We start from the raw sequence: 26,077 nt of genomic DNA on the forward strand, positions 1-26,077 counted from the left end.
GATCCATCCCCTGTTGCCCATTCCCAGCTTCTGGCAAACAGAGGCTGGAGACACAATCCCTGCCCAACAGATGCCATCTGTGAAATGGGAACGACTCGTAGATTGTAAGGCCAGAAGGGCCCGTTCTGGTCCCCTAGACTGAGCTCCTGTTTAACCCTATCCAGAGAACCTCCCCCAGGGATTCCTGCACCCAACCCATCACGTCCAGTGGAGCTACAGCCCATCTCTTGGAAAGAGACACCCACCTTGAGTTAGAGACCCCAGGTGATGAGGAATCCACCACTGTCCTTAGCCAGCTGCTCCAGTGGTAAAAATCTGCACCTTATTTCTAGTCTGCATGTCTGGTGTCAGCTTCCAGCCATTGGCCCTTGCTTGGCCTCAGCCTGCTAGGTTAAAGAGACCTCCATGCTCAGAAACCTCCTTTTCCCAAAGGGGTGAACAACCATGAGCAAGTCATGCCGCGGCCTTCTTTTCGATCAGCTGCATTGACTGAATCACTTGCTCTCAGGCAGGCTGGCAGGCTTGGCAGGGCTTGAATCATCCTTGGGCTCTTCCCTGGCTGCCTCTGCATTTTTCCCTGGCTAAGGATACTGGCCTTTCCCTGCCAAGCATGTGGAGAGTTGGGGTGAAAAGCGCTGTGTGCCAAATAGAAGCATGGAGTTGGCTGCAGCCTACCCAGCCCTATAGAAATGGCTGGAGCTTCCTGCCCTGACACCAGGGGCAAATTTGGCCAGTTTCACCATTGACTTGAACATTGTGTTGCCAGTACAAAGGGGACGTCGATCAGATTGGTTCACTCTAGTGGGTCGGACCTTGGGTGGGGACACAGGATACCTGGTTCTATTCCCAGCTCTACCACTTCCCTGCTGGGTGACTTTGGGTTTCTGTTTCCTCTCCCACCCTGGGTCTGTCTGGTTTATTTAGCCTGGGAGCTCTTTGGGGAAGGGACTATCTCTCACTCTGTGCAGCGCCTGGCGCAATGGGGGTCTGGTTTCAGATGACCCTGCAGTAATACAGAGAATTATTGCTCCAGTTAAAGCTGTGAGATGACATGGATGTAGCTAAAATGTTCACCTCCGGATAAACATTGGGCCCTAGCTGGTGTTGTGCCATTAGATGCAGTGTGTCTTGCCCCAGGCAAACAATAAACAAACATCTTCAGTCTGGGTTACTTTTATTTTAAATGGAAGGAAAATCAAAGAAAGAACCAATGTAAAGTCCCCAGGAGCTGAGAGCACAGTGTGGGACTCGCCCTATAGCAGCGGTAGCTGTCTTGAACTAACCAAGATTCCACAAGAGCCAGTGCCCCGAGTGCCGCATGGGGCTCCAGAGCTGGAGGCTGAGTTTTGCTAACGTATCCCCAGTGATGATTCATCAGGCCTGGCAACCTGTGCCGGGATCCGTCTAGGATCCAGCAGTGCACAGCAGCAGGTGGACAATGGCATGCAGTCCTGTCCACCATGGCTGCCAGACCTTTCACCTTCTCCTGACAGAGGTTGTCACCCAGGCAGCACCCCATTGCCACTCAGATCACCGGTTGGAGAGCAGCAGCTGCTTCTTGGGAGAGAACCAGCGGCTCAGGGAAAGATGGACCCCTCAATGCACAAGGCACAGGGAGATGGCACCAGGCATGGGGCATCTGCTCCAAAAGGCTCAGCTGTGAGACCTCCACCCACCAGGGTACCAGAGACCTCTGGGGCGAGAAATCTGGGGAGTGGGAACCCCAAAAGTGTCCTGGTAGCTTCAGCCGGGCTGCGCCCCAGCCCAGTCCAGCTTGGAGCAAGTGGATAGAGCTGCGGGGATGGGGAGGGAGATGGGGGCAGAAGAAGGTGAGAGAGAGAGAGCAGTAGAGAAACAGAGTGAGATGGGGGAGGGGGCAGAGCCAGGCTCAGGTGTTTGGATGTCTCAGGGCACTTCCCCTTCCCCGCTGCTCTCTTTCTCTCTGTTTTGGAGGATGTCCGAGTGTGGGGTGATAACCCCTCCCTCCCTCTCAGATCTGGGCACAGCTCACACCCTCCACTTGGGCACATGCCAGCCTGCCTCTCATGGAGCCCCCAGGGTCACGCTGGAGGAGAGATTTATAAAAACCAGGGCAGAAGGAAGATGGTATTGGGGATGACCACGAAGTGCACCCGTCTCTCTCACCAGGTGGAAGGGAAGAGACCTCCCCAGCCCATGCTGGCAGATAGCTCTGCTCCCTGCCCTGCTCCCCCAAATCCACACGTGCTTTGGCAAACTGCTAGTTCAATGGGAGAGGCTGCCCCTTGCCTACCCCCCAAATCACACTGTCTTCACCCTGGGAGCAAATCTCTAATCCTCCCCCCCAGCTAAGGCCAATATCTGCCCAGTCTTCCCCAGAAAGACCCCAAAAGGCAGAGCCTGTAACATTTCCCCTTTGTCTCCATATATAGTTGCTGCTGGAGTGGGCGGCTGTGTATCAAATGCTGTATGAAGAGAGCAGCACAGGGAGAGTTCTATAAATAGTCACTGCTCCTGTAGGAGGGTGTGGATAATGCACCCGGTATAGAGAAGAGAGAAAGCTTTGTAAATAGTGGGACTATGGGGAGGGGTGTGTGTGTGTCTGTGTGTGCGTGTGTAGAAAGACAGGCAGAGACACAGCGAAACCGAGAGACACACTGGAGATACAGATCTTTTTTAGAAACACTTCCCTACACTTTGTAAAAAGAGACATATAGGAACTTGGGAGATCGACACTGAAAATTGTGATGGATGGAGGCATATAAGGAGAGGAATTATGGATAGATGGAAGGTGATAGAAAGAGATGCTGGAGAGATTGATAGAGGGAGAAATGGACTGAGAGAGGGAGAGAGAGATGGGGTGTATAGGGATAGATAGATAGATAGATAGATAGATAGATAGATAGATAGATAGATAGATAGATAGATAGATAGATAGATAGATAGATAGAGGAGGAGGTGTATGGGGACAGACGGATGGCTGAATGGATGGAGGCAGTGTATGGGAACAGATACATGGATGGATGGATAGAAGACAAGGTATATGAAGATGACTGGACGGATGGCTAGAGGAGGTGTATGGTGACAGATTGATGGATGGATAGAGGACAAGTTATATGAAGATGACTGGATGGATGGATAGAGGAGGTGTATGTGGATGGATGGATGCTTAGGTGCAGACTCAGTGGGTGCTCTGGGGCTACAGCACCCATGGAAGAAAATAGTGGATGCTCAGCACCCACCAGCCACCTGCCCATGAGCTGTTCAGCAGTCCCCCAATCAGCTGTTCCACAGTCCGCCACCGATCAGCTGTTCTGTGGCTGGCCCCGATCTGCTGTTTGGTGGTGGGTGGTAGGCGGAGGTGCATGGGGGAGGAGGAGGAAGTGGAGGTGGGAAGAGTGAGGACAGGGCCTTAGGGGGAGTGGATGAATGGATGGAGAAGGTGTATGGGTATAGATTGATGGATGGAAAAAGTGGATGGATGGATGGAGGAGGTATATGGGTATAGATGGATGGATGAAGTGGATGGATGGATGGATGGATGGAGATCTGGATGGATGGACGAGGTGGATGAATGGAGGTGTTTGGAGGGATGGATGGATGGAGAGGGTGTATGGGGACAGATGGATGGAGAGGGTGTATGGGGACAGATGGATGGATGGATAGAGGAGGTGGATGGATGGATGGAGGTGTATGGGGATGGATGGATGGATGAATGGAGAAGGTGTATGGGGACAGATGGATGGATAGAGGAGGTGGATGGATGGATGGATGGATGGATGGAGGTGTGTGGGGACAGATGGATGGATGGAGGAGGCGGATGGATGGATGGATGGAGGTGTATGGGGACAGATGGATGGATAGAAGAGGTTTATGGATGGATGGATGGAGGTGTATGGGGATGGATGGATGGATGGATGGAGAAGGTGTATGGGGACAGATAGATGAATAGAGGTGTATGGATGGATGGATGGCAGTGTATGGGGATGGATGGATAGAGGAGGTGGATGGATGGATGGATGGATGGATGGAGAAGGTGTATGGGGACAGATGGATGGATAGAGGAGGTGTATGGATGGATGGATGGATGGATGGAGGTGTATGGATGGATGGATGGATGGAGAAGGTATATGGGGACAGATGGATAGATAGAGGAGGTGTATGGATGAACGGATAGAGGTGTATGGGGATGGATGGATGGATGGATGGAGAAGGTGCATGAGGACAGATGGATGGATAGAGGAGGTGGATGGATGGATGGATGGATAGAGGAGTTGGATGGATTGATGGATGGATGGAGGTGTATATGTATGTATGCATGGATGGATGGATAGAGGTGTATGGGGATGGATGGATGGATAGAGGTGTATGGGGATGGATGGATGGATGGAGGAGGCGGATGGATGGATGGATGGAGGTGTATGGGGCTATATGGCTGGGTGGCTGGCTGGAGGAAGAGCAGGTGTACGGGGACGGGCAGCCCGTCTCTCAGTCTATGGCTCCGTGGCTATGGAACGTTCTCCCGGGCTCGGACGCGGCTCTGCCCGGGACGGGGCGGCTCCAGGCTCAGGATCGGGGCGCTGCGGGGATCCGCGGCTGGGGGGGCCCAGCGGGCTCGAGATCCCGGGGCGGGCTGGGGGGAGCGGAGCTTTCGGGGAGGTCCGGCGCGGTTGCCGTGGCAACGGCCGGGAAGCGGGGGTGCCTGGGAAGGGGAGGACACAGACACACAGACACGCACAGCTCCGGCTGCCGCTGCGGCTGGATCCCGGGCGCTCCCCGGCTGGCTGCGCGGCGGACCATGGGCGCGCTGCGGGCGCCCGGCCGCGGTAAGTGATCAGCACCGGGGAGCCGGACAGCTCCGTGCGCCGCCGGCCGGGGCCGCGGGGTCGGGCATTGGCTGGGGAGGAGGGGCCCGATCCCGCCGCTAGCCCCCGGGGCTGCTCACACCTGTCGGGGCGGGGGGAGTGAACAGCCCTGCGGGAGGGGGGATGTTTGCACCGGGCCCTGGGGAGTGGGGTCCCGGGGGGCTGGTTCATTTCTCAAACGCGCTGCCCGCCCCTTTCCCCCGGTCCCGACTCGCCCTGAGTGGGCTCACCTGGGCTCCGGATCCGGTCGCTGCCGTTTACACCCGGGGAGGGGGGAGGGTGTGAAACTGGGACCCGGTGGCGTTTTGTTCCCACCGTGCTGGTAAGTGACGGGGCAAGGTAGGGTCAGCCCTGCCCGCCCCCGCGGTCTGGGGACGCTCTGATCCGGAGCCCAACTGTGGAAGCCATGGGGGGGTAGGCTAAATTTACCCCCCTCCCCCGTGGAGGCTCAGGGAGAGGGTCCATGAGGGCTCTCAGGGCTAGGACTCTCCTAGTTATGAAAAGCATGGAATGAACATTAGATGCTATGTCCTGGAGCTGAGTTCACTGCACGGCAGAGCACGCCGGGGAACCTGTGGTCATCCCTTTCCCTTCCCAGCAGGGAGTGCTGCTGTGAAAAAGGGGCCTGGGCAGAGGTCATGATGGAGAGCCCAGGACAGGCATAGCGAGGGGGTCAGGGCTCAGAATTGAGGGGAACAGGCAGAGCTCTGTGTATGTGGAGCTTATGGCTAAGATTGCAGGGGGCAGGCTTTGAGTTGGGATTGAGGGGCACCAGCAAAGCTGTTGGTGGGAACCCAAGACTGGAACAGCAGGGGTTCTGCAAACCTGGATTTAGGAGCATCAACCGAGCAGGAGTAGGGGTGTCAGGACAGGAATAGCTGGGGTACTGGGGGTCAGTACCACAAGGCACCCACCGTATTCCTCGGCTCTAGCCAGTGATACAAGTCCTTTGTTGTCATGAGTGTATAAAGATTCCCCGGCACTCGAGTCTGGAGGATTTGATTGACATTTGCTCCTCCACAGCTTCCCCATCACTAACTTGCCTACGCGGTGCCCAGGACACTGGGGCACAGTCCCAGGTTGGCCCTGGGGGAGCCATGTCTTGAATGCTAGATGTCAGGATGCTCTGCAGGGGGCAGAGGGGCTTCTGGCCCTCCAGCGAGGCTTATGGGTCTGTACTTCACTGTCATCTGAAGAGACCGGGAGGTGCGGCTGATCACTGTGTCGCACCAGGAAGTGGGGACCTGGAGGGTGGCTGGTGGGGTGTTCTATGGAGCCCTGCATGGGAGTGGAAGAGCCAGTCCCCCAGCTCTAGTAGCTTTTGTAGCCTGCACGGTGGCAGCTCTCCCCCAACAGGGGACTTGGAGACTAGACTGGTGTCCCACCCCCCGCCCTGCCTCTTTGCATGGTGGGATCTTGCAGCTCCCTGCAGCTCAGAGAGGGAGAGGAGACTTTTCCCGGTAGCAGTGACTGAACCCCAAGCAGTCCAAAGGTTGGGTTCGCTTCTGTCTCCGAAGCATTTTGGTCTGGAAATGGCACAAGGTTCCTGCTGAGATGGGTCAACTTCTCCAGGGCAAGGACAGGGGGCATCAAGGTCAAGTGAGAATTGACTGAAAATAGAAAGGGGTTAGGATCTGGGCCAAAGATTCAGCTGGCTCTGAGTCCATCCAAGCAGCCTCCTCCTCACAGAGCAGTAAGCTGCAGCCTGAAGCCCTGTTGCCATCCGTGAGGCAGCAGCTTCCCTCATCACTGCCCCAAGAGGATAAAGGGTCAACTACTGCTGCTGCTGCCTCAGGGAGCCCTCCATTAGCTCAAGCTACATCAGAAAGTTGCAGCGCTGGTGAGGGAGTTACAGCGCTGCAACTTTGAAGGTGTACACATCTGCAGGGCATCACCAGCGCTGCAACTCCCTGTTTGCAGCGCTGGCCGTACTCCCGTTTTGTCTCGGGTGTAGAGGATCCAGCGCTGGTGATCCAGCGCTGGTAATCCAATGTAGACACTTACCAGCGCTTTTCTTGACCTCCGTGGAAGGAGGAAGCCTCTGGTAATCAAGCTGGTCTCCTTCCCCGGCTTGCTCTCGCGTTCCCGGAACCCCAAGCAAGCAGGTCTCCTTCCCTGCGGTTTGCAGGGTGGTTCGGGGAACGCGAGAGCAAACCGCGGCGAAGCTGGTCTCCTTTCCCGGTTTGCTCTCTCGTTCCCCGAACCCCCGAGCAAGCAGGTCTCGTTCCCTGCGGTTTGCAGGGTGGTTCGGGGAACGCGAGAGCAAACCGGGAAAGGAGACCAGCTTCGCCGCGGTTTGCTCTCGCGTTCCCCGAGCAAGCAGGTCTCCTTCCCTGCGGTTTGCAGGGGGGTTCGGGGAACGCGAGAGCAAACTGCGGCGAAGCTGGTCTCCTTTCCCGGTTTGCTCTCGCGTTCCCCGAACCCCCCTTGAAGCCGCCCAACAGCGCTGCAGTGTGGCCACATCTAACACCACTTGCAGCGCTGGTTGCTGTAAGTGTGGCCACTCTGCAGCGCTGGCCCTATACAGCTGTACTAATACAGCTGTAACAACCAGCGCTGCAAAATTTTAGATGTAGACATGGCCCTGGACTTTTGGAGATGAGGAACCAGGGTTCCAACCCTAGTTCCTATTGTTGCAGTGCAGATGTGGGCGCTGAGCCAGGCTTGCAAAGAGAGGTGGGGCAAGGTGGCTCCAGGTGTGAGCTCTGGGTCCAGGCAAGGCTGAAGTGGCTGCAGTCAAGTGAGAGAGGTTAGCAGGGACGGAAGTGGGGGTGCATCTGCTCAGCATGTGCCTCTCCTGAGGGGAGCCCCGTCTCCAGAAGATGGCCAGCGTGGAGCACCCCTGAGCTCACGCTGAGCAGAGAGGGGCTGGGAGGACAGACTTACAGCCAGCTAGTGGCCCCTGGATGGTTGTGACCATGGCTCACTCCAACCATGCAGCCCAGTGGTGCCAGCAATCTCGTTGCCTGGATCCTTGTCACAGGGCTGAGATCTCCAGGCCTCCCTCCCTGCAGAGAGGTTGTCGTTCTCCCTTCTCTCCACCGCTGCTCTCAGCTCCCTGGGGGCTGAAGGGAGTCCTGCTGCAGATCAGCTCTCTGATGAGGCTTTCAGCCAGGTGAGGAGAGACAGGGAGCGTGCCTGAGCTGTGATTTGGGGGGGCGGATGGGAGGGCTCTAGACCTGGATGTGCAGCTGATAATCCCCTCTCCTGTGCAGCCCAGCTACTTGGGCTTTGCCCAGCCCCGCCCCCAGTCTTCAGCTTCCTCCGCCCAGGCATATGAAGAGTTTCAGTGAGGCTCATGGGACCCCGGAAAGATCCCTCCAGCTGTGGCCTTGTTAGGTCTCCCGCTAAGCAGCCTTGTCACTGTGTGGAGGGGAGATGGCTGGAAAAACTCAGGAACTGCAGGAATTGGTGCTGGTGATATAGTAGGGGGCACCCTCCCCTCTGAGCCCCTGCTGATCCCAGTGCAGTGACAGGGGCCATTGTGCTACAGGCAGCTGGGGGAAGGCGCAGAGGAGGGAGGCTGTGTAGGAACATGGGGAGATCGGTGTGTTGCAAGGAGCAAGCATGTTCAGCAGTTCAGAGGGACCCAAACCTCCCCACTGTGTGACTGACCTCTGCAGTCATTAAAACGGAAAGGTCTTAATTCCCCCCTACCTTGCTCCCAGTGTGGCTAGTGGACAGAGCTCTAGACAGACCCTTTGGAGATTACTTTATTTCTGGCTCTGTCACTGGCGTGCTCAGTGACCTTGGACAAGCCACTTGGCCTCACTGTGACTCAGTTTCCCCATCTGTAAAACGAGGATAATGCTACTGACCTCTTCTGTAAAGTACCTTGTAACTACTGGTGAAAAGCTCAATGTAAGAATGAGGTGTTCGCTGTGGATGTTGTTTGGTTGATTTTCTGCAGGTCACTCAGCTCCAGGCATCCTAGTCAGTTTCACGGTTTTCTTTCTGGTCAGTTTCACATCCTGGTTCTCTGGCACACCAGCCCAGAAATGCTGTGCTGTGGGTCTCACATTTCGGTTTATGCTGAGCTAAACCCTGAAGTTTTTATCCAGTTCTGATGCAGGGTTTTTTTTTTCAATCCCTGAAGCTCAACAGGAGTTTTGCCTGTGAAGTGACTAAAACTGGATCCCCAAAATCTAGCTCATTAAAGCTCCCCCCCCCGCATTTACAATATCTACATTTTGGGCCTAATCCTAGTGGACACAGGCCAAGGCAGCTTCAGTTAGTGGTTTACGTGCTCTCTGATGACTGAAAGTCAGCTGCACCTCATGACTGCTCCATGGGCTCAGTTCAGTCCCCAGAGCTCGGTGATGGGAGGCACCCTGCACTGGAGCTTCTTTACATCAGCGTTGCATTTTGAGCCGTATCCACATCACAGAAGCTGCTGTGATGCCTGACCCCCTTTTCTGAGCTCTGCAGGGGTGCTCCAGGAAGCAGGACTCCAGGGGCCCTGGAGATGCTCTCCCCCAGTCCAAGAGGAGATCAGCCTTGCCCCAGCCTTGCTGTCTCTGATCTGTGGAGAGAGGGCTCCAGTCTTACTCCCTTCAGAAGTCAAGTGGGGTAACTGGGTAAATGACGTATGCCTCTGCTCTGCAGACACCCAGACAGTGCTAGAGGATCCTAAACTGGAACCCCACCCCCTGCTAGTCTGCTTGCTGAACAATGCCAGCTCTGCTGCAGTGCCGGCTGCCCCCTGGTGAGCTCCCCAATACATTAACCAGCACAGCCATGGGTGCTGGGGAGGGGCAGGTGGGGACTGCCACTGGCTTCTTCCCTCCCGTCAAGGCTCTGCGCAGTGTCAGCTCTGCTAATGTCTCTGCTCTACTCACTCCTCCCTCCACCCCAGAGCACCCTGCGCAGCAGGATGAGCGCTATCACCCTCAGTTGCACAAAGGGAAGAGGGAAACTGAGGCACAGAGACTTTGCCCAAGGCCAGGGAGCCAATCTGTGGCAGAGCCTGGGGCCCTCACCATTGAGCCATCATGGCAGCCCATAGCACAGAAGGGGTGGCACAGAGCAATTATGGGGGCAGCTCAGGGAAGGGAGCTGGCAGGAACCTAGGCCCATGGAAGGGGAGTGGGAACCAAGTTGGGGCTCTGAGGGGCTGTATTTTGGGTGCGGGATAGAAGGCAAGATCAGAAGTTGGGAGGGGTTTAGGGGACTATGGGGAGTTGAGGGCACCATGGAGACAATCAGGATTTGGGGATGGACCTGGAAGAGTGGTTATGCGGAGTTGGGGTCATTGGGGGCAAGCAGGGGTTGGGGGTAGGTCTGGGGTTGAGGGGAGTTGGGGGGCACCAGGGGAGAAATCAGGAGTTGGGGACAGGCCTGGCGGCGGGGGGTTGAGAAGAATTAGGAGCTGCTCGGGGGCAGTCAGGAGTTGGGGTTGGGTCTGGGGCGTTGAGGGGAATTGGGGGTCACTGGGGCAGTCAGGAGTTGGGATTGGGTCTGGGGGGGTTGAGGGGAGTTGGGGGTCACTGGGAGACAGTCAGGAGTTGGGGTTGGATCTAAAATGGTTGAGGAGAGTTGAAGAACACCCAGGAGGGCAATCAGGAGTTGGGGTTGGGTCTGGATGGTTGAGGGGAGTTGGGGAGCTGCTGGGGGGCTGTAAGGGTTGGATCTGGGGTTGAGGGAAGTTGGGGGGCACTACAGGAGCAATCAGGAGTTGAGGGCAGGCTTGGGGAGTTAAGGGGAGTTAGGGGTCACCATGGAGATAATCAAGAGTTGATCGAAGAGCTGAGACACCGTAGTGGGGGGTAGAGGGAGCACTGGAGGTGGGTCTATAAGTCCTCGGCGCTGTAAGGGTTAAGTGTCCTTACTGGGAAAGGTAGGGGTGCATCTATTTATCCCCAGTGTCCTGCTTGCTCCCTCAGACTCTAAGGAGCTTGGCCGGGGCAGCTAGTCTTCAGGGTGCTAAGATGGCAAAGGAGAACTCTGGCTTCTCCACCATCCCTGAGACTCCGGTGAGTGAGGCAAAGCCCCCGCTCTGCTCCCGCCCATCCAAGGCCTCAACGCGGCTCCGCAGGGAGAACGAGCGGGAGAAGACTGAGAAGAAGAAAAGGCGCCAGCGGTACGTGGAGAAAGGCGGCAAGTGCAACGTGCAGCACGGCAACGTGCGGGAGACCTACCGCTACCTCACGGACATCTTCACCACCCTGGTGGACCTCAAGTGGCGCTTCAGCCTGTTGGTCTTCACCCTGGCCTACGCCATCACCTGGCTCTTCTTCGGCCTCATCTGGTGGTTCATTGCCTATTGCCGTGGTGACCTGGACCACCTGGAGGACCACACCTGGACACCCTGTGTCAACAACCTCAATGGGTTCGTCTCGGCCTTCCTCTTCTCCATCGAGACAGAGACCACCATTGGCTACGGTCACCGGGTCATTACAGACAAGTGTCCCGAGGGCATCATCCTCCTGCTGCTGCAGGCCATCCTGGGCTCCATGGTCAACGCCTTCATGGTGGGCTGCATGTTCGTCAAGATCTCCCAGCCCAACAAGCGGGCTGAGACCCTCGTCTTCTCCTCCCACGCCGTGGTCTCACTGCGTGATGACCGCCTGTGCCTCATGTTCCGGGTCGGGGACCTGCGCAGCTCCCACATTGTGGAGGCCTCCATCCGGGCCAAGCTGATCAAGTCCAAGCAGACCCAGGAGGGGGAGTTTATCCCCCTCAACCAGACAGACATCAACTTGGGCTTCGAGACAGGCGATGACCGCCTCTTCCTGGTCTCGCCCCTCATCATCAGCCACGAGATCAATGAGCACAGCCCCTTCTGGGAGGTCTCCAAGGAGCAGCTGGCGAAGGACGAGTTTGAGATTGTCGTCATTTTGGAAGGGATGGTGGAGGCCACAGGTAAGATGTTGTGCCTGGGGTCCCCCAGGATCATATTGGACCAGGATGGGTCTTGGGCCTAACCTAGGCTAATGCTGGTTTGGGGACAGGGTTTACCTTGAATCTGTCCCAGTCTTGCTCTGGATCTAGTCCAGATTTGGGCCTAATCCAGACTCTCACTAGTTCTTGTTCAGTTTTGGGACCATGTTTAGACTGAGTCCCTTCCAGTCTCACACTAACCCCAGTCCAGGTTTGGGGCCTGTTCACACTTTCCCAGCCCAGTTTAGGGACAAGGTTCAGAGTGAGTTCCTCCTAGGCCTAGGTTTGGTCCAGTCCAGGTTTTGGGCAGCATTTAACCGGAGAGGTGACCATGTGGCTGTTCCATTTGCACCCAGAACACATCACTTACAGGGGCAGGGGTGTCCTTTATTCCCAACAGGAATCCAGCCCAAGACTTTTCCCCAGGCTAGGCTCACACTCTGGGTACTCACACTGACTGCTCAGCCCACACTCTAGGTGCTCCCTCCCCAGACATCCGGCTCCTACTTGTCTTGTATCTGGGTGGGCAGTGCCTCTTAGCCTCAGTGAGTTGGGAAAGCTCACCTGCCATTCCCCAGCTGGATCCACAGCAGGCAGTGTGCCAGCCTGTTACATTCTTCCCCATGCAGTCTGGTTTCCTCCCCCCATGTGTAGCCTCTTTGCGATCCAACTCCAAAGAAGCTGGTGGTTGTCTGATGCTCTGCCATCTCTGTCAGCCTCATTCCTGATCTTCTTTGGAGCTCACCTCCTGCCTCATTCCTAGTCACATATCATTCATATAGCAATGGCAGCAACAGAGCCACTTAAAGGATAACAACCTACTACTCCTGACAGCTAATGGAATTATTCCTTTAGCTCAAGAGGTAGAGAGAGGTCTGTGCTGCCATGCTAAAAGTGGGATCCAGGCCACTGGTACAAAACCCTCTGATAAGCCACAGAGGTAGAGGCAAAATGCTTACACAGATCATGAATACAAGGCACTGGCTCAGGGCTACGTGATCTGGGTTCAATTCTGGCTCTGCCATTTACTCCCTGTGATTTTTGGGTTGGTCACTTCCTCTCACTGGGCATCAGGTTCCCCAGCTGTAAAATGGGAATTTAGTGTGAGCGCTTTCAGGCATGGACTGTATATCTGTGCAGTGCCTGGTGAAATGGGGCACTGATCTCGGGGAAGTACTGTGTGCAGTGCCTGGCACGAGGCCCCACTCTCGGATAGGGACTATGCAACACCTGGTACAATGGGGCCCCGATCTCAGTCTGGGGTCCAGATCTGGGTTATGGTCTGTAGGCGCTACCTTTATCCAAATAATAATATATTGGGTGCATTTGAGTTCCCCATTAGTTAATTAAAAATGAAAAAGGAAAAAAAAGGGCATCTGGAAGAAATAGGAACCCTAAGAGAAGATCATTAAATAAACAGTAATTCCTGTTTTATTCAATCAATAGGGAATGAATCACCATTACTTTGAAGAGGTTAAAAATTCTCTTTTAATCTGAAGCTTCGTGTCAAGCACAGGCACTAAACCATCATGCAGTTGACATGAGCTCATGGTGGGAATGCATCATTTATTCCCTGTTAATGACCTGGAGCCTTTATGTAAATGAAATCTGTGCTGCTCAGGGTGCTGAGGCTTTCTGCTCTGCTTTCAGTGCTAGCTGTACTCTTCGTTGTTACACACCAATTCCATGGGCTGCTGATCGATTTAATCAAACAGGACATGCTCTGGAGTGAAGAGGGCTCTTTCTGTGGCAGTGGCTGTGTGGTTAAGGCACCAGACAGGGGCTCGGGGGAACTGGATTCAATTTCTGGGGCTACCACAGTCTCCCTGTGTAACCCAAAGACACATGGGTCTTAGTTTTCATCTGTGACTAATGACTTTGAGTCTGAACCCCACCAAACTGAAAATCCAGCTCCAGTCATGAATTCAGACTCCCCTCCTCCAAATCACTTGTCCCTTTCAAAAATGACCTTTCTGCACCTCAGTTTCCCCATCTGTTACACTGTGGGTATTATTATTTATAGTAGGGTAGTGCCTAGAAGTCCTGAGATCATGGCACCATCATGCCGGATGCTGCACAGCACATAGCGAGAGGCAGTCCCATACAGTTCCCGGTTGAGACTAGACAGGCAAAGGGTGGGAAGAGAACCCAAGGCACCAAGAGTGGAGATGACTTGCCCATGGTCACGCAGCAGATCAGTGGCAGAGATGGGACTAAAGCTCAGGTCTCCTGAGAACCAGGTCAGTGCTCTGTTCACTAGACCGCACTACCCTTTAAAGCTGGGCTAAGAATGCTGCCCCCCATGGGTGATGTGAGGCTATGTTCATTGAGGCTTGTGAGGCACTCAGGGTCTGCCATGATGGGGCCAGATAAGCAGTGGCAGATAGCCGGGCAGCGCCGCAACCTTCATTTTGGCAGGGCCATAGCAACAGTAGCCCCTGGGCACTCAGTGAATCTCAGTGACGTGACGTTCTGGGAGAGGTACAGAGCGGGCACAGGTTTTATTCTAGCTGTCTGTTGGTGCAATCTAGCATCCGGAGCAAGTATTACAGCGGCCAGCACCTTATGCCCAGCCACCTGCCCCCAGACCAGGAGGCCTTTGCAGAACACAGTTTGAGATCTGCTGGGCTTCGCATTTTGATAGGGGGTTGTATGGTCAAAGCACTTTTCTGACATTCATTAACCCTTCCAGAACTGCTATGAAGTAGGTAGCGAATTGTGATTTGTATTTCAGTGACACATCGAAGCACCAAATGAAGTCAGGGCCCCACTGTGCTGGGCACTACACAGACCCTGACTGAGATCAGGACCCCCCGCTCCCTCCCACACCCCCAGTTGGGCTGAGCACTGCACAGACCTTGACTGAGATCAGGACCACCCCCCATTGGGATGGGCACTGCACAGACCCAATTAAGATCAGGGCTCCCATTGCCCCAGGAATTGACCCCAGCTGAGATCAGGGTCCCCATTGTGCCAAGTGTGGCATAGAGCCTCACCGAGATCAGGGGCCCATTGTGCCAGATACAGCACAGACCCTGACTGAGATCGGGGCCACATTGGGTTTGACGCTGCACAAATTCTAACCAAGATCAGGGTCCTATTGTGGAGGGTGCTTCACAGACACATAATGATACACAGTTAGTGCTTAATTTGTGCCAGGCTGAGCCCCGGCACCTCTGGGCCTGGCAGTTCAGAGCCCCGGCACCTCTGGGCCTGGCAGTTCATAGCCCTGTCACCTCTGGGCCTGGCAGTTCATAACCCCAGCACCTCTGGGCCTGGCAGTTCAGAGCTCCGGCACCTCTAGGCTTGGCAGTTCATAGTCCCGGCACCTCCAGGCCTGGCAGTTCATAACCCCAGCACCTCTGGGCCTGGCAGTTCAGAGCCCCGGCACCTCTGGGCCTGGCTGTTCAGAGCCCCAGCACCTCTGGGCATGGCAGTTCAGAGCCCCGGCACCTCTGGGCCTGGCCGTTCAGAGCCCCAGTGCCTCTGGGCCTGGCCGTTCAGAGCCCCGGCACCTCTGGGCTTGCCATGTCAGTTTGAAAAGTAAAAAAATTGCTTGAGCCCAACATCTAATTGCTTGAGCCCCGGGACTTCCTTCATTACAAATTAAGCACCGGATACAATCCCTGTCAGGAACAGCTCACAGTCTGACTAGACAAGGCAGACACAGTGAGGTGATAGTCTCACCAGGATACTGGTGTGGAAACTGAGGCACGGTGAGGAGAAGGGATTTGCCTGAAGCGACATAGTGAGACAGCAGGACTAGAATCCAGGTCTCTAAATTCTAACCCAGAGACCGTGCCCCAGCCATCTAAACACTGATGTAAGCAGCCAAAATGGCAGGCAGTGCATTCTAGCAGATAGAGCACTGGACAGTGACTCAGGAGACCTAGGAACTCACTTGGCCTCTGTCACTGGCTGGCTGGGTGACTTTGGGCAGCTCACATCACCACACTGCCTCAGTTTGCCCAGCTGTGAAAGGGGGATAAGGATCCTGACTTGCTCTGAAAGCTACAGAGAAGTGCTTGAGAATTGCACTAGGTCTCATTATTATAGTGTCAAATCCCAGGCTTTCTGTGGAAATTTCCCAGTGTCACTTCAGCTCAGAGTGGAGACGAAGTGATGGCTCAGCAGCAGCCCAGCCTGGCTGCTCTGCTCTGGGCAGCCCAGAGATGATTAAGGACAGGATCCTGCCTCCTGGGGATTCGTTAAAAAAATTCTCCCCACGCCCCATCTTCCCAGGGCTCACGGCCTTCCTGTTCCTTCTCTCTCCCTCGTCTCTTCCTCCTGGACATGGGAACAGCAGCTTTTATTTTTAAACCTTGTCCTCTCCCGGCCATGGGGAGTTATGCAACCCTTCCTTTCAGTGCAATGTTTGTCACCACGGCAACCCGGGGCCATGCTACCAGTGGAGAATTCTGCCTGTTGGCTGGCTCTGAGCAAGTGTAGGAACAGGTCAATAGCAGATGCATCCCCTGGGGGAGAGCTAAGTGCCTCCCTCGTAGGAGGATTGACTTGGGGATCAGCCCCCATCTTCTCCAGCCCTGTGATCCTTCTGGCAAAGCTACAGCTGCAGCAGGACTCTTATGGAACAAAGGCGGTAGGCTGTGAGAGAAGCAGTGTGGGTGAGTGGGTAGGCCACGGCCTTGCCCTGGGAATCAGGAGACCCGAGCTATGCCACACACCTGCCGTGTGACCTTGCGCAAGCCTGTGCCTCTCAGTCCCCTTCCGTCCTGTGTCTATCTTGTCTATTTGCAGTGTCTTCAGGGCAGGGATTGCCTCTTGGTAGGTGGACGTACAACACCTAGCAGACCAGGGGGCCATTGTTGGATGTTACAGTGACATTACATTATCATCGTCATCATAACGATCCTACAAAACTGTCCCTGAAATTTCTGTTTAAAACAAGTTGCATCATTACCCCCCATTTACAGATGGGGAAACTGAGGCATGGAGCAAGGAAGGAGCTTGTGCAAGGTCACACAGTATAGAGGTAGGAGCAGAACCTGGATCTTCAGAGTCCCAGGTCTCTACTCTGTCCTATGGACTATGCTGCTTCTATGCCCTCTGACATGGGGGCACAATGAAACAAGGTTGTCTTTGTGGTACACGCTGGTGGGATCCAGCCAGATGAATGGAGCTGTATATGCCCATGCGGATGCCCATGACTGTCAATGGCATTGTTCTGCAGCCATTAAACAGCGCTCCTGTATATTCCATTATCTCTTCCACTCCCCACCCTGACTTTGCCAGCTACAGTATAATCACATATCATGTTCCCTATGCTGGCACAACATGGCCCCACCCCGAATGTTTCTGAAATGATGCCCCTGCCTCAGAGGTGGTTGCATTTTGCTGATGGGTGAAGTGGCTATTGCATACATACAGGATTTAAATTTCACACACGGGTGCATGATTCGCCAGCTGGGCACTCCAATTATTATTGCTAATAGTTATCAAATGAGAGGGGGAAGATCAGTCAGACACACGGCGCTGGATCCTTTCTGAACATTCCATTCCGAAGGGATTATCCGTCTCGCTGGCCAGGCACTGATCTGCCTTTTGAAAGCAAACCAGCAGCCTGTATTTTGACCCTTCCCAGTGGGCAGTGTCTGCAGGCCAAGGGCAGCCTCTATGCCAAATATAAGAGGTCCCAGATACCATGGTGACGAGTGCATTGGAAACACCAGCTAGGCTGGGGACGTGGTTGCAGAAGGGAGCTGTAAACAAAAAGGTGCATGGCACATTTGCACCAGTAGGTGGCACTGGTACTTCACTGCTGCTCCATGATGAGCTATGATGCCCTCTCCCTATGTGCCCTGCAACCAGTGTAGGGGGTGAGGGTTTTTCCTGGGATTGCATGGTACTGGCAGTGCCCCAGTGGCGTGGGCATGAAGCCCATAAACCATGGTCTCCCGCTGTCATGTGTCACTGATTCTCTGGCCCTAATTTTGGAAGCTGATCATCTTTTCTTTCCACGTACCCCTTCCTCCTCCCTCCCCGCCCCATCTCAAGACAGTAGCACAGCAGGAATTTCACCTCCTTACATCCTTTTTGGACCCCATCAAGCTCTTCCGTGGATCCCGATGGAGCCTGCGCTCTGTCCTCCGAGAGGGTCGGCCAGGTTCCCTCTCCGAGGGATTTCAGCATTAATTAGGATCCATGTATCTTTTATCCAGGCTGAGGCTTGGATGCTTCGATTGATCGTGATAATACAAGGCTAATCCCTCTGGATGGCTGGAGTGAATGAGAGTGTAAGAGGAATGGATGGCAGCGCCGGGCCATGCCAACTAGCTGACTACATGATGTGCACACAGCAACATAACCTCCAGCTCCAAACAGCCCCCCTCCCCATTCTCCTCTTTCACTCCCACCCTCTCATTTACTCTCTTCTCTCAATTATTTTTCGCTCTTTTTGGTCAATTTCACTTTCTCTCACTCCTTCAATATCTTTCTCCACTTTCCCATTCTTCTTTCAGACTCTTTCACAGTTTCTCTTTTCTCTCATTAGTTCTCTTTCTATTCTATCATCTCTGCTGCTCACAATTCAAGAAGGATGTTGATATATTGGAGAGGGTTGAGAAGAGCCAAGAGGATGATTGAGGGATTAGAAAACCAACCTTGTGGTCATAGGTTCTAGGAGCTCAATCTAGTCATTTTAACAAAGAGAAGGTTAAGGGGTGACTTGATCACTGTCTGTAAGTACCTACATGAGGACTAAACATTTGATAATGGGCTCTTCAATCCAGCAGACAAAGCTATAACAAGATGAAATGGTTGGAAGCTGAAGCTAGATAAATTCAGACAGGAAATAAGGTGCACATTTTTAGCAGTGAGGGTAATTACCCACTGGAACAATGTACCAAGGGCTGTGGGGGATTCTCCATCACTGGCAATTTCTAAATCAAGGCTTGATTTTTTTTGTAATAGATTTACTCTAGTTCTACTAGGAATTAATTCAGGGAACTGAGTTATACAGCAGGTCAAACTAATCCCTTCTGGGCTTAGAACTGATGATTCAATAAGTCTTTGCTCTCTTCCCAAGGGTTTTATTACAAACCCAAACCCAGTCCCAGGTTCCCCACAAACCTGTTGGGGGCTTGTCTACACAGGAAACCAGTATCAATCATACCACTATCATTGTACTTGTACAGTTAAAAACCCCTATAGTTATACTGGTGTAACTCGCCATGTGGACACGAAGTACTTCAGTACAAGAGTGGTTGTTGTTTGGTTTATCTTTAACCCCCTTCCCAAGTGACATATGCTAAACCAAAAAATACCCTTCTTATACTGAGATAACTATACCCATTTAAATTCACCCCTTAGTTTTCTCCCCTGGAGGCAAGTCAAGTAAATTGACTGTCAATTACATCAAGATAATTAACACATTTGCACAGGCTGGTCTGGACTCTCCCCAAGTGCTTGTTCCAGGACACAGATGTTTGTGATGAGTCCTGGAACCAGGCAACCTAAGTCCTGCTATGAGAGTTGAGCTGAAATGCAGCAGGGCCTTGCAGTTTGGGTTCTATTCTGTCCTACTTCTTATCCCACATACCTCATTGCTGTGTCTAGAGATTGGATTTTTAAAAGTGTTTAGGTGCCTAAGATGCAGATAGGAGCCCAGTCCCCTGAGGGTGGGCACATTATATTGATATAAATGTGCTTACTCCACTCTAAGTCCAGGTCATAGAATCATAGAATATTAGTGTTGGAAAAGACCTCAGGAGGTATCTAGTCCACTCCCCTGATCAAAGCAGGACCAGTTCCCAACTAAATCATCCCAGCCAGGGATTTGTCAAGCTGGGCCTTAAAAACCTCAAAGGATGGAGATTCCACCACCTCCCTAGGTAACCCATTCCAGTGCTTCACCACCCTCTTAGTGAAATAGTGTTTCCTAATAGCCAACCTAGACTTCCCCCACTGCAACTTGAGACCATTGCTCCTTGTTCTGTCATCTGCCACCACTGAGAACAGCTGAGCTCCATCCTCTTTGGAACCCCCCTTCAGGTAGTTGAAGGCCGCTATCAAATCCTGCCTCATTCTTCTCTTCTGCGGACTAAATAAGCCCAGTTCCCTCAGCCTCTCCTCGTAAGTCATGTGCCCCAGCCCCCTAATCATTTTTGTTGCACTTTGCTGGGCTCTCCAATTTGTCCACATCCCTTCTGTAGTCTAGTCCCAAAACTAGACGCAATACTCCAGATGTGGCCTCATCAGTGCTAAATAGAGGGGAATAATCACTTCCCTCGATCTGCTGGCAATGCTCCTACTAATGCAGCCGTTAGCCTTCTTGGCAACAAGGGCACACTGTTGACTCATATTGAGCTTTTCGTCCACTGCAATACCCAGGTCCTTTTCTGCAGAACTGCAGCTTAGCCAGTCGGTCCCCAGCCTGTAGCAGTGGATGGGATTCCTCCGTCCTAAGTGCGGGACTCTGCACCTGTCCTTGTTGAACCTTACCAGATTTCTTTTGGCCCAATCCAATTTGTCTAGGTCACTCTGGACTCTATCCCTACCCTCCAGCATATCTACCTCTCCCCCAGCTTAGTGTCATCCACAAACTTGTTGAGGGTGCAATCCATCCCATCATCCAGATCATTAATGAAGATATTGAACAAAACTGGCCCAGGACAGACCTCTGGGGCACTCTGCTTGATATCGGCTGCCAACTAGACATCAAGCCATTGATCACTACCTGTTGAGCCCGACAATCTAGCCAGCTTTCTATCCACCTTATAGTTTATTCATCCAATCCAGACTTTTTTAACTTGCTAGCAAGAATACTGTGGGAGACAGTATCAAAAGCTTTGATAAAGTCAAGATATATCTTGTCCACTGCTTTCCCCATATCTACAGAGCCAGTTATCTCCTCATAGAAGGCAATCAGGTTGGTCAGGCACGACTTGCCCTTGGTGAATCCATGCTGACTGTTCCTGATAACCTTCCTCTCCTCCAAGTGCTTCAAAATGGATTCCTGGAGGACCTGCTCCATGATTTTTCCAGGGACTGAGGTGAGGCTGTCTGTAGTTCCCCGGATTCTCCTTCTTCCCTTTTTAAAAGATTGGCACTATATTTGTCTTTTTCCAATCATCTGGGGCCCTCTCCCGATCACCACGAGCTTTCAAAAATAATGGCCAATAGCTCTGCAATCACATCAGCCAACTCCCTCAGCACTCTCGGATGCTTTAGATCTGGACCCATGGACTTGCGCATGTCCAGCCTTTCTAAATAGTCCTTAACCTGTTCTTTCATCACTGAGGGCTGCTCACTTCCTCCCCATACTGTGTTGCCTAGTGCAGCAGTCTGGGAGCTGACCTTGTCTCTGAAGACTGAGGCAAAAAAAGCATTGAGAACTTCAGCTTTTTCCACATCATCTGTCACCAGGTTGCCTCCCTCATTCAGTAAGGGTCCCACACTTTCCCTGACCTTCTTCTTGTTGCTAACATACCTGTAGAAACGCTTCTTGTTACCCTTCACATCCCTTGCTAGCGGCAACTCCAATTGTGCTTCAGCCTTCCTGATTACACCCCGCATGCCTGAGCAATATTTTTTATACTCCTCCCTAGTCCAAGTCCTCACTTATTGTAAGCTTCCTTTTTGTGTTTAAGCTCACTGAAGATTTCTCTGTTAAGCCAAGCTGGTTGCCTGCCATATTTACTATTCTTTCTGTACATCAGGATGATTTGTTCCTGCACCCTCAATAAGGCTTCTTTAAAATACAGCCAGGTCTCCTGGACTCCTTTCCTCCTCATATTAGCCTCCCAGGGGATCCTGCCCATCAGTTCCCTGAGGGAGTCAAAGTCTGCTTTTCTGAAGTCCAGGGTCCATATTTTGCTGCTCTCCTTACTTCCTTTTATCAGGATCCTGAACTCGACTATCTCATGGTAACTGCTGCCCAGGTTGCCACCTACTTCTACTTCCCCAACCAATTCTTCCCTGTTTGTGAGCGGCAGGTCAAGAGGAGCATGTCCCCTAGTTGGTCCCCCAGCACTTGCACCAGGAAGTTATCCCCAACACTCTCCAAAAACTTCCTGGATTGTCTGTGCACAGCTGTATTGCTCTCCTAGCAGATGTCAGGGTGATTGAAGTCCTCCACGAGAACCAGGGCCTGTGCTCTGGAAACTTCTGTTAGTTGTCCAAAGAAAGTCTCGTCTACCTCATCGTCCTGGCAATATAGCTATGTAGGGTCAACATTATAAGCTCCCCCAGCCAGGTGTGACCTCCTTCAGCTATGGCAAAAACAACAGAGTCTTGATTCCAGCCTGATTTCCCAGCAAGAGAGCTAAAGCAATGGAAACAAAACTCTCCTTTTACTGCAGTGAAGACAAAGCCAGAGTTCACTGATTGCCAGGCAACATGTGCTAACTAAGACAGTTGTAAACAGCAAGGGGGGCAACTTCCCACCTCCTGGTCCTTGTTCACCCCAGGATTGTCACCTCCTTGTCTCTTGGCCCACCAGCCAGCATGTATTCTCCGAGGCTGCCCTGAACTCTCCTGGCCCCCTATGGCAAAGACAGCATCAGAAGGAACATTCCTTGGGTGCAGCACTCAATGCAACTTCAAGGGAACAGAACTGAAACTGGTGATGTTTTTCTTTGCAATGCACAATTAGCCTGTGGAACTCACTGCCACATGATGTCACTGTGGTCAAAAGCTTAGTAGACTCAATAAAGGAGCAGGCAGCTGTAAGAACCTGCCTGTTTACTACCAATTGCAGGCATATGGAGACCCAGACCTTTGTGCCTATGTGCTATATGCTGGGTTCGTGGAGAAGCTTCACTTTAGCACCTTCTGAATAATTATTAGAATGTCCTTGGCTTTGCTTTCTGTCACTAGCCATTATAATTGTAGCAGGTTTATGGATCACTGTAGCCCTAAGGGAGACCTTACCCGGTGTCACTCTGCTTTGGGTTTCAATGCCCTGGGCTTTTTGCTACTAACTAGTGGTGCCTCTCCTGACTGTTTAAAGAAGTTAGGAACCTGACCTCACCTCCCAGTGTGGTTCAACTATCCCTGACCCAGTATTTACTCCTGTGATTAGCCTGACACCTCATACATATATTCTTCTGACACCTCCATAACAGATGAGGCAACAATCAAGGCACACCTTATTTACAAGGGGAAATACAGACAAAGCATGTAAAGGGAAGAGGAAAGTGGATGTGAAGTGGGTACATGAGTAACACTATGCAACCTGCAGGTAACAACCCCCAGCATTGATTTCTCTGAATTCATAAGTCCAGTTTATTCCACACTAGTGGGCTCCATAAGGTGGAGGAACCCATGTGCCTTGATGAGTCATTGCAGGCCTGAAGGTGCTTGAGTGCAGTGAGGTGATGAGAGGACTGATTCTCCCAGGGGGCCAACCTCTCTGCTGCAGCAATAAAGGTTACTAGCAGTGGAAAGTCCCCACAGCCTAGGGGGCCTCCATGATGTTTCTAAGTCCAGTTTGTCTCTGCTAGAGTAGTTCAGCAAAAGCCTTTCAGGGCAAAATAAGCAACACCCCAGGCAGTGGGAGACAATCAGGTGATTGCTCGCACTCCCGTCAGGCAGGGGAGAAGGATCACCCGCACTCCCCTTGGGCAGGGGAGACAGTCAGGGGATCACCTGCACTCCCCTCAGGAAGGGGAGACAGGCAGGGGATCACCCGCACTCCCCTCAGGTAGGGGGAGACAGGCAGGGGGGTCGCCAGTGCTCCCCTCAGGCAGGGGATCACCTGCACACCCCTCAGGCAGGGGAGACAGTCACAGGATTGCCCGCACTCCTCTCAGACAGGGGGAGACAGGCAGGGAATCGCCTGTGCTCCCCTCAGGCAGGAGGAGACGGTCAGGGGATCGCCCGCGCTTCCCTCGGGCAGGGGGAGACAGGCAGAGGGTTGCCCGTGCTCCCATCAGGCAGGGGAAGACAGGCAGGGGATCGCCCGCGCTCCCCTCAGACAGGGGAGACAGTCAGGGGATCGCCCGTGCTCCCCTCAGGCAGGAGGAGACGGTCTGGGGATCGCCCGCGCTTCCCTCGGGCAGGGGGAGACAGGCAGAGGGTCGCCCGTGCTCCCATCAGGCAGGGGAAGACAGGCAGGGGATCGCCCGCGCTCCCCTCAGACAGGGGAGACAGTCAGGGGATCGCCCGTGCTCCCGTCAGGAATGGGAAGACAGGCAGGGGATCGCCTGCACTCCTGTCAGGCAGGGGGAGACAGGCAGAGGGTTGCCCGTGCTCCCGTCAGGCAGGGGGAGACAGTCAGGGGGTCGCCCGTGCTCCCCTCAGATGGGGAGACAGTCAGGGGGTCGCCCGCACTCCCGTCAGGCAGGGGGAGACAGTCAGGGGGTCGCCCGCACTCCCGTCAGGCAGGGGGAGACAGTCAGGGGGTCGCCCATGCTCCCCTCAGGCAGGGGGAGACAGGCAGGGGGTCGCCCATGCTCCCCTCAGGCAGGGGGAGACAGGCAGGGGGGTGCCTGCACTCCCGTCAGGCAGGGGGAGACAGGCAGGGGGGTGCCTGCGCTCCCCTCAGGCAGGGGGTCGCCCACATTCTGTCAGGCAGAGCTCTCCCCCTCTCATCACCCCTTTGATCGGCTTAGTCAGCCTTCTTTCCCCCAGGGTTTGGCTGGTCACCAGGCTCAGTGCCCTGGACGAGGTGAGCACACTGCTGTTTTCCACATCTTTTGTCTACCCAGCAACAAGGCTGGTTCCCTGTCTCGTCTGATCCATTAACCCGGCTGGCTTACACGGCACTGCTGGTGATTTCCCTTTGCAGGGTAGCGCTCGGGCTATAGTTTAAAGCTCAGTGCCTAGGCAATGAGATGTGGCCAGCATGACTGTTATTAATCTTCTGGTAACATGTGGAGGCCTCAACTGGGATCAGGCCCCTATTGTGCAGAGTGCTGTGCAGACAGGGGATGTAAGATAGTGCCTGCCCCAGCTGAGATCAGAGCCCCCTTGTGCCAGGGGCTGCACAGACACACAATGAGAGCTGATCCCTGCCCTGAAGAACTTGAGGCTAGATTTTCAAAGGGATTGAGGTGCCTAACTGCATCTTAGGATATGTCTACGCTACAATGAAAAACATGCGGCTGGCCCCTGCCAGCTGACTTGGGCTCAGGCTGTGGGGCTGATTCATTGCAGTGTAGATGTTCACACTGTCCCTGAGCCTGAATGCCCTGCAGCCAGAGTTGTCTGGCATGGGCCAGTCATGGGTGTCTAGCTGCAGTGTAGACAGACCCTTCCAGTCTAAATGGACACTGGTTAGTAGGGGAAATTGAGGCACAGAGAGGGGAAGTGCCTTGCCCAGGATTGTCCAGCAGCTCATGACTGGGAACAGAAGCCTGGTTTTCTGGATCCTAGTCAAGTGCCCTCCTGATTGGGCCTTATTGCCGTATCAGTGCTGCCCTTGTTTCCCTAGGGATGACCTGCCAAGCCCGGAGCTCCTACCTGATGGACGAGGTGCTGTGGGGACATCGCTTCATGTCAGTGCTGAGCTTGGAGGATGGCTTCTACGAGGTCGACTACAACAGCTTTCATCAGACCTTTGAGGTGCCCACGCCCAGCTGCAGCGCCAAGGAACTGGCCGAGGCCACGGCCCGCATGGACGCCCACCTGTACTGGTCCATCCCCAGCCGGCTGGACGAGAAGGTGGAGGAAGGGACAGAGAAAGAAGCAGGGGATAAGGAGAGGAACGGTAGCCTGGCCAACCCGGAGAGTGAGTCCAAGGTGTGATGGGATGGTGCAGAGGTGGGAAGACAGAGCCAGCCAAGGACAAAGTGTTCGGGCGCAGAACGGAAGATTGGGGGATGGTAGAAGGATGAGAGGAAGGAGATCATTGAAGCAACAGGTGTTTGGGAAGGAGGGCTGGATGGAAGAAGGAGTGATAGCTGGCGAAGGAGGTAGAGAGAAGCGTGAATGGGGAGACAAATGGATGGCAGATGTACCCTGTTATTTGGGTCTATAAAACAGGGTAAAATGGGTAGTGGTAGCAACTCTGCAGATATGGCGGAGTTGTGTGCAAGGGGTGAATATGCAGGTAATAAATCAGATATTTATAAACATATGTCTATTTTATAGCTGTACAGATAAATGAATGAGGCCCGCTCCACGAAGGAGCAGGAGGAGGGTTTTTATAGCAGTGACATCAATTGTATAGAAGCATGGGATGGCGTGTCATTTTGGAGCAAACGGGTGGGATAGAAGGATGGAGCAAAGAACAAGACAGATGAGTGAATGGGACAACAGAAGAGTAGCTGTCCTCAGCTTACAGGTGTGCGGTATGAAGCGTCGGAAGAATGGCCTTGCAGAAAGATGACTATGGAAGCAGAAGAGTGCGGAGCAGCTCGATAAGTGTATGGCGGAGCGAGGGACTGGGTGCA

The 26,077-nt window shown here is 53.5% G+C and overlaps 1 protein-coding gene across 1 annotated transcript; it reads left to right on the forward strand.

The window, feature by feature from the left end:
* The first annotated feature begins 4,762 nt into the window (after positions 1 to 4,762).
* KCNJ9 (potassium inwardly rectifying channel subfamily J member 9) lies at positions 4,763 to 25,459 on the forward strand. Its single transcript, XM_030542539.1, has 3 exons — positions 4,763 to 4,805; positions 10,727 to 11,705; positions 25,117 to 25,459. Exons 2-3 carry the CDS (start codon positions 10,772 to 10,774, stop codon positions 25,428 to 25,430), a joined length of 1,248 nt encoding a protein of 415 aa, XP_030398399.1. The 5' UTR covers positions 4,763 to 4,805; positions 10,727 to 10,771; the 3' UTR covers positions 25,431 to 25,459.
* Positions 25,460 to 26,077: the final 618 nt, after the last annotated feature.

The sequence above is a fragment of the Gopherus evgoodei genome, chromosome 24 (genome assembly GCF_007399415.2).
Source record: "Gopherus evgoodei ecotype Sinaloan lineage chromosome 24, rGopEvg1_v1.p, whole genome shotgun sequence".
Taxonomy (NCBI): Eukaryota; Metazoa; Chordata; order Testudines; family Testudinidae; genus Gopherus; species Gopherus evgoodei.